Genomic DNA, 9,242 nt, shown 5'->3' on the forward strand with positions numbered 1-9,242 from the left:
TTGTTCATTTCTTTTCACTCGTAAGCCTGTTGGCTTCGCTCATATGGGCGCTTAGTGGAGAGTTGCTAACATCAAGGCTTCAGAATTGGTCTAAGCGTTGTTCAGCCCAACACATATGTCCTCGCAGGTTTTGCAAAACAACATGTATCCCCACTCTCACAGTTCCCTGCTCATCACCAGCAGTAGACTCCTCAGAGATGGCTTTAGTTCCGTTCAGAGGCAATCAGTCATTTGTTTCATTGTGAGTGGGACATTCGTTTTGGCAGTGGGTACTGGTGAGTTCAAGCGTACCGGAGGGACCCTGGCAGTGTGGCTGAGCTGTCAGAGGCAGTGGTTGGTGATCGGGTGCCACGGAGGCGGGCGGAGGAGACAGTTCGTGGTGTCCTCCACTAGCTTCGCGTGGCGGGACAGCGCTGCGAGGTGGGGGCTCAGGGGGAGGGTGTAGCGGTACAGACAGTACGGGCCGGCCGCCTCGGCCAGATGAGGGAGAAGGGATGAAGTGGGCCCCCGAGGGCTGAGGGGGCCCTGCAGGGGAATGAGGCACGGGGAGGTCCCCACAGGCCCCTGGAGACACGGGCCCCTGCACTGGGGGCCTTTCTTTCCCTGCAGCGCCGATAGGAACGGGAGGTCAGTCAGCGGGGAGAGGGGAGGAAAGCTCCTCAATCTGTCTGCTCCCACCAAGGGGGAGCAGTAGGCTCTGCTGGTCAGAGGGGAGATGGTGGAGGTTTTGCCATAGAGTGGGATGCCGAGGGCGTGCAGACTGGCGTCCTGGCATGAGAGCGATGAGAAGGAGTACGGGTGAGACAGAGAGGAGCCGGGGAGAAGACCCTTCAGAGAAGAGGTGATGCTGGTTGGTGAACCTGGGGTCGCTGTGGAGAGACATTAAAAACAACCTGAATCACAGAGATACGAGCCGCTACTTTGTCTTCGAACCAGCGAGTGTTGCTGCACAGTACCTTGAAGCTGCAGAGTGAACGGCTTGAAGTCCAGGCTGAGAGGACTTCTCCATGGGTACGATTCCAACAGTCCATCTAATACCCCCCTACACACACACGCACGCACACGCACGCACACACACACACACACACACACACACACACACACACACACACACACACACACACACACACACCCAAATAACATGTCAGTAATTAAAAATGTAAAACATTGCTTCTGAGAAGTGTGAAATTATGCACCACGTATAGTTCAGCCTCAGTTGAAGGTTTTATGGCTGATCGAATTTCTCCGACTTGAATCTTAATCCCTTTGGGGTCTTTCACTGTAGTGTGAGAAGTGTTGAAGTGCACCGGGGCATGGTTCTATGTACCTATTCCTCCCCGGGTCTCTGAAGCCCTTGGCGAACGGGTTCCGGTCGATCTTCAGCTTGGTTATCTGGTCAGGGGGAGAGGGAAGGAGAGAGAAAAAGAGAGAGAGGGGGACAGACGTGGCTTTAGAAAGAGCTTGTCAACCAGTGACCTGTAAAGCTAACAATGAGCTCAGCTTTATGGGAGCGCGTGGGGCAGCAGACCTGTCCCTCGGGGACTACATCTCCCAGCAGCACCCAGGGCGGGCAGCCATGTCAAACAGGGTTCTTGGAGCTGGTGCTCGGGCCTCCGACTTTTATATGGTGCTTTAATGGCCGTGGAGTCCCGCAGGCAGCCCGAGTCACAGGCCGTTACTGCGTTTCAGTAATAATACGTTCACTGGTCGTAAACTGGACCCTGATGAAAAGAGCTGCCAGTCCCTTGAGAGGGCTCTGTTACTGAAGCAATGGCTGCCAACAGTGGGGTCAGCTACCCCGTACACACACACGCACACACTCTCTCCAATCTCTGCTTCGCTCTCTTTCTGAAACCTCAGCAACCAGCAGAGAGATCTCGGTCAGGCCAAACGTAATTTACGATTTAGCCGAGACCACAGCGAAGTCACCCTCAACACTTTCACGAGCTGGAGATTAAAATGTCTTTTTTTTTTCCTTTAACGTGAGGTCACTCCAGTCCGTGTTTAGTGACAGAATCATCATCATAAAATAAATACACTGAGAGAGTGTTGGAGGCTTTGCACCATTAAGTTGCTGAAAACCACCGGAGATCAGCTTTCTGGATGGTTCTGCCATGGAGAGCACTTCACAATGTTAGAAATAATTAGAAACTTTGTTACAGCTATTATTAATCGTTTTTATTTTGGGGTAACAAAAACGGCAATACATACCAGCAACTAACCAGAGGCATAACAAACCTCATCTCACTAGTTGCAATAAATTAAGGCTGTGGTTTTCAACCAGTGGAGAGGGGGTTCCAGTTCCAGTGATGGAGAGTTGGTAACCAAATGGACCATTATAGATCTTTAAAAGAGATCTGCAGGCCTGGGCCGAGTGGTCCAGGTACCTAGGGCCGGTAATCCAGCCTGACGGCGTGTCGCGGGTTCGAGTCCCGAGCCTGTCGGCCTTTGCCGCATGTCTTCCCCCCATCTCTCGCCCACTTTCCTGTCTAATTACTGTACCCTATCAATAAAGGCAAAAACGCCCAAAGAAATATCTTTAAAAGAGATCTGCAAAATGAAACCAAATGGACCCTTACGGATCCTTTTGGTTTCATTTACTCTCAATAGTTACATTATTGTTAAACATCTGCATTACTTAATTTACAAGAAGTCTATACAATTATTCTGAGTATTTTGATCGTTTGCCTGTTATCTCTCTATGGTGTCAACATCAATACAGCATGGACTCGTGGACAGAATCTAATCCAACGACAACAAAATATTCAATCTAAGTGTAGGGTCCGAGAAGCTAAATCTCATCAAATGGTGGTCCGTGGCTCAATTTGCAGAATAAATAATGGGCTTTGGCATGAAAAGGGTTGAAAACCACTGCTTTAAAGACGTAGGGAAATTTCATAATATGGGCAGATGGCCGCCCACCCTAGAGTCGGGTTCTGCCTGACGTTTCTTCCTAAAGGGGAGTTTTTCGTTACCATTGTCGTAATATTGCTTGCTCTGGGTGGATCTTTGTTGGTTGTAAAGTGTCTTGAGACAACTTGTTGTGATTTGACACTTTAATAAAATTGAATTGAATTGAATTGAATCTAACACTAACTAGTCTATCTATGCCAAAACAATGGGAACATTTCCATCTTTGTGTATTTTTATATAAAAAGTCCATAAAAATTCAAATTGAATTACTTCCTTTGAACAAAAACGTGATACGTGATGACGTGTCGAGTCCTGCATGAAAATTTATCTTGATTTCATTCACCTGGTTGATTCCTACAACACAGCTGGTTTTGATTACATAACTTTACAGAACTTTTTTTATACTGTGCTAAATAAATCAAATCAACTTCTCAGTTTTAATCTCATTCAAGCTCACAGACAGTGTATTACTCGTTTTAAACTTAATCATCACGCTAAAATATGTATTTGAAATCATTATAGGTTAGAAATAATCCACAAGCTTTGCTGCCCATCTCTCTGTGAATGAATGAATGAATGAATGAATAAAAAACAATAACAAAACAAAAACAAAACAAGGACATTCTGTGACTCTGTGACTCTCAACGCAGGCGTCGCACATGCGCATCAGGCACATGTAGCGGAGCTATACGTCCCATACCCTGAAGGGATACGACATACTGATTAGTTCAAAACACACACGTTTCAGAGTGAAACTTTAAAATAGAATGCGCTCCAAAAGACCATTGCACCGCGTCTTTAAGTTATGACATAGGCCTACAACACAGACAAAAATGGTGGTTAATTTATCAGTGGTTAATCAGTGGGTCTTTGGCGTGGTTCCCAAACCTTTTAGCTCATGACCCAACAGAGACATTTGACATTTGCCCGTGACCCAAACTAGTGAAAATAGCAGATCTACAAGCTCACAACATGGCGGGAAGCGACACGCTGTGAGCTTGTGGATCGGCTATTTTCACTACTTCTTGAACATTTGTTTTCACAATTCATGGAGTGAATTGCTAGACTATATTTTATTCTCAAGTTTCTTGTAGCCTATATGACTACTTAATACTGGTCAAATACTAAGTCAAATGTTGTGTAGTCACAACTGTAACAAGAGAAGAGAAAAATGATTAATGCAATGTGTGTGTGTGTGCAAAGGCAGCGTGCGTTTGTGTGGGTACAACTGATTCAGCCTGCAAGTCAAAAATTGCCCATTCAGGCCTGTGACCCTAAATGAGCATGTGTGAGATTTAGGTGCTACTGTATATAGCCCCTATGATTACGAGCCAAATAACCACTTTCAATGCAACCATTTTTGTTTGTCGTGCACTGCGTGCAGTCTCCAGATCCTATAACATCCAAATCCAGTGTTTATACAGTACAATCTGTAAATTTAACTTGGAGAGTGTAAAAGTGGACCCAAACCATCACAGCTCGATGTGAACGTTTAGTGTTCAAATAATTGTAGTGGAGTAAAAGTACAATATTTGGATCCGAGATGTAGTGGGGTAGAATTCGAAATTGCATATTATTGGTGTGTAAATCAGGCTTTCTACCTGTTGGTTCTGATAGGCGGTGACGGTGGTGAACTCAGTCTCTGGGAAGGAGAAGCTGTGGACCCCCTCGGCCGGCAGGGACTGGATCTGGGACAGGTCCATGCGCGGGTCGTGACGGATGACGTGAACTCGTGGCTTGTACTTGTGCATGGACTGAAGGATGACCTGAACGGAGAGAAGGACAGCTGTTATTCCCACCTGAGGTATACTACTGTACACACTGTAATCCCCATTTTACTGTAATGATTGTAACCAATCTGTATGATGCAGTATGTTGATACAATAGAATTAGCACATCTGCAGTGGTTGGAGGTGGTCTCCCTACTCTTCCTTTGGGATATTTACTGTCGACCCTGGTGTCAGGTAGCCTCGTTCCCAGCCTTACTCATCTGCGAAGAGAAAAGCCTGCTCACGACCTAAGGCAAGAGAGTGTTCTGACGGAAGTGTCGGGCCAAGAATTTCCGTCGGACGTATTTCCCCCGGATACGTTATTTTCCGACCAATCACAACACTCGTTTCATTCACGGAGAATGTAAACGGATTTGTAAAGCGTCAAAATCATTTCCTTGGGCGGCAATTCCGCCAAATAATTTGACAGATTTGGCACTAAAGGTGGTTGCACACTGGACGCGTTTTTCGGAAAACCGATGGAGAAACGCCGCTAAAAATCAGAAAAACGCGCTCGGTGTGCAGCGACCTTAATTCTGCTAAACCACTCAAGCGGCTAGGTCCTGCCCAGCGTGGGTGTCAGGTAGGACACCTACTGGTTGACAAGAAGTGCTTCCAGAAGATCATAGGCTCGATATCTGGCCTATTTCTTTCTTTAAAGAAACGACATACTGCAACAGTGTGGTAACAAGTAACATTGAATATGGTCAAATGCTCACTGGAGCCTGCGAGAAGGCTTTGTGATTGCCACACAACTACTGTATCTTTAGATAATGTTAGCCATCTGTCCTAAGAATTATGAATATGAACTTAATCTGCTCAGTTTACACTTACAGTAGCCTATTTGAACAAGAACTGTTGCAAAACGTCATTCCTAATCGATATTTATCTTACAAACATAATAACACAGTAACCCTCACACACAAACCACCGCCTCTCTTAGTTCTCTCAAAGTGCCTTTGTCACATTAAAGCAAACAATAAACAATGAGATGCCAACTTTAAGACTCATCATCATGATCATACAGAATGCAGTCAATCTTCATACATCCTAAAATCATTACATTACAATTACACCCCACAACGGCTTTCTCTAAATTACACAGTGAGTTGCATGTGTAAAATCCTCTGTGTTTATTTAACTCAAGGCACTCTTCAGGGTTACGTTAAGACTAAGAATTTGTGCAGTGCAGTTGAAGAGGAATTCATACTGGGAGCCAATGTTTTTCTTGTTGGGTGCTTTTGTGGTGTGCTGTCCTCACATCTGTTCCAGTTGTGTGTGTGTTCTTCCGTTCATAGTGGACTCATCCGTTCCATTGCAGAGTGTAATGGCTGGACAGTGCATGCGTGTTTAGGATGTTTGGTTGCTCAGTGTAGCGTGCAACAGAATCACAACAGTTTCTCAGTGTTGCACTGCATGATTGTTCAGGTTCTCAACCTTTTCGGGATAAATAATCATATTTGATTACCCTGACAAGCTGGAATTCTATTTTTCATTCTATTTGTTGCCTGTTTGACCATTTTTATTGAAGTTTGTTTGTCACTTTTGGTGCAGTAATGGTCTTGTTTCTTATTTTGATTCATTTTAGAGGTATTAAAAAGGTCTTAAAAGTCCATAAATTGTCACCTTAGAAATGTGCAGATATTGTATACACTTATATAATATATATCTATGTTGTATGTTGGTTTACTGTTGAGTGAGAAAACAATGTTGCACATTAAGCAAATCATCTACCCGAAATCATATGGGGACCGAAAGACCACACAGTTTGAGAACCACTGCAGAGGTCTATAACTCTAGCTTAGCTAGTGTTTGATGCATGTTGACCCCTCTGAAACTCTATTCAAAATATATTTTTGTGGTGTTGTTTTTTAGTTCTTTTTTAACCTACATCAGGACATATTGTAGTCTGTATAGTTTCAGGTTTTACTTTTATTTGAAAATAATTCTGAAGTATGTAGCATACTCTTCTAAATAAAATGATTGCCCACACAAGTACCTATAAACACTGTACAATCCAGAGTATTAATTTAACTAAGAACAAAGTGAACAAAATTGACCCATATAAACTGTCCCTTTTACACTCAGAGTTAAATAACACTTTTCTATATGCATTAAACTTTTTTTGTGTGGTTAAAGTTGACTGAATTATCAACATATTGCAGGGGCTACCAGGTCTCATCTTTTAAACCAAATCCATGTGTTAATTTAACTCCACAAAATAATGTTCAAATTGGCTGTTAGTTGTTCCTTTTTTATTGTCTTCTCTTTTAATCTTCCTTGTAAATTGTAATCTATAATTTAAATTATTTTACATTTTGACTTGACTTTATAGTGCAAATGTATAGTGCAAATCACCTATATTAAGCTTTGTTTGCGAAAAGTGCATGCAATATCAATATAAATATTGTTAATATAATATTATAAATTGCCATATTAACACAGTATAAATCCTCAATGTGAATGTATCCATTTTATAGACTCGGAGTTACATGCACACTGAGGATTTGACTGTACTGTACAGCCAATAAAAACAGATGATTGATATGTTTGAATCGACAACATACGTGGCCCTTGTCGTCCATCTCGTTGTTAGTGAGTTTGACCCGGTCGAAGCTGATGACCTGTCGCATCCACGTCTCTCCGGCGCACGGCGAGTCCGGGTGCACGTAGAGCCGCGGAGAGATGCACGAGTGGTCCGTGTTCCCTGCCACCATCCACTGGGAGCTGTGGTACACGTACCTGTCACAGCGGTGCACGGTTAATGATGATAAGGCAACGTTACACACACACACACACACACACACACACACACACACACACACACACACACACACACACACACACACACACACACACACACACACACACCTGTATCGTTTGGAGTCCACGGGCATGACGTCCATGGCGATGTAATACTGCTGGCACGGGTCCAGATTACGCACCTTGACGCGCACCGACGGAAACATTCTCCTGAAGAAATGCCATAAATGTAACAAATTCGAAACATATTCGAAATCACATGCATAACCTCTACAAAAACATCATATAAATGTTCAAATGAGAAAAGAATATAGGCGGCTGCAGGCCAATGTTAAAATCAGAATCAGTTTATTGACCCGAGTATATTTTCCATATAATTTAGATTGAATATATCTTCGATCCCATATGACAAGCACAACATTACAAATATCACAAACATAATGAATCGAAACGAATAAAAATACCAAGAAATCCGACGACAGACAGGCTATAGGCCTATAAGTGATGTAGGCTACTTTATTGGCTCCATATAAAGCCCTGGCAGACATATTTACAAGACGAAATATGAGTCCAATACTGCGCTGTGGTCATTCTAGCAGTGGATGGTGCAATTATGTTTAATACGGTGCATTTGCAGGACATTAAGGTCTATATATTTTTGAGGAAATCAACAGTGAACAGGTCTGTCAATGTAAAAAATGAAAAGGATTATTTTAATTCGTCACATTTAATTGAGCTAATAGCATATTGTTGTGTTCCTCAATGTGCGCGGAAATTTACACATAGGCCTATGCCTATTTCAATTATTTCTCTACAGATTTATTTTTAAAATCTAATCAAGAAAAAAGCAGAATGGTCGTCTTTTTGATTTAGCCAACATTGGCCGTGGCAAATGATATAGCCTACTTAAAATGTCTTCTGATGCTATTTGATTATTTGGTCACGTTATCCTGTTGGTTGTATAGGCCTTATATACAACATGTTTTGTAGCCTACCTGCCAGCCTTGGTGATAATCATTTCGGTCCCGATTTCATAGAATCTGTTCCACAGCTCAGAACCTTGCAGCTCCACCCGGACATCGCTGCCTTCTTTACCCGGGCAACAGTCACTTTCCCCCGGCCTCCTCACCTCGCCATCCCCGGCTCTGCGCGGGTTTCTGCCCGTGTCAGAGCCGCTATCTTCTGGACTCTTCAGTGCTGAACTTGCTTTCTTTCTCAACCTGACCGGATAGTCCTGCGGGCCTAAAATAATTAGGTAAATAAGTTTAATAATAAGCCTACATATAGATGAGTTGAACATTAGTTTATGTAGCAGCAGACGCAGTTATGATTATTAGGTATGGCCAATATTACTTTAAGGTCAATTTATAAGTACGATTATTTTACAAAAATATATATTAATATACCAAAATATTGTTAGGCCTAAAAGGAAAATATTTGGAAGCCATATAATATTATAGGCACATCGGAAGGCTATTTGTTAAATGTATTTAGACTAGCAGGCCATATTAGCCGAATCAAAACTATTTATTAAGCCCATGCAAAAAAATGCCTATAATAAATTGGTAAACTTCAGCACGTCATTCTTGGCTGCTATATGCCTATTTTCTTTCCAAGTTTGTGCGTAACATTTTTCGGCGCAAAACAAACCAAAAACTGCGCGAGCAGTGTCATTAAAACATTCTCCTATAAATGCTGACACCTCAGTGTGTTTATAGTTCTTGCGTGCTGTCGCCAGTCTGTCACACCATCAGCTCATTCAGCTGTGCTCCAAAAAACCTAAAAGTCGCACCCACC

General features: G+C 42.9%; 1 protein-coding gene across 1 annotated transcript; it reads right to left on the reverse strand.

Annotated features, from left to right (window-relative positions):
- Positions 1-321: 321 nt before the first annotated feature.
- tbx22 (T-box transcription factor 22) lies at positions 322-8,534 on the reverse strand (the record flags this gene model as incomplete). The annotated part of the gene is made up of 7 exons (XM_079500864.1): positions 8,441-8,534; positions 7,554-7,655; positions 7,250-7,424; positions 4,515-4,679; positions 1,328-1,392; positions 957-1,042; positions 322-869 (listed from the first exon to the last, which is right to left on the reverse strand). The coding sequence occupies exons 1-7, from the start codon at positions 8,461-8,463 to the stop codon at positions 322-324; spliced, it is 1,164 nt and encodes a 387-aa protein (XP_079356990.1). The 5' UTR covers positions 8,464-8,534.
- Between the last annotated feature and the right edge of the window lie 708 nt (positions 8,535-9,242).

Source organism: Electrona antarctica, assembly GCF_951216825.1.
Source record: "Electrona antarctica genome assembly, chromosome: 1".
NCBI classification, from domain to species: domain Eukaryota; kingdom Metazoa; phylum Chordata; class Actinopteri; order Myctophiformes; family Myctophidae; genus Electrona; species Electrona antarctica.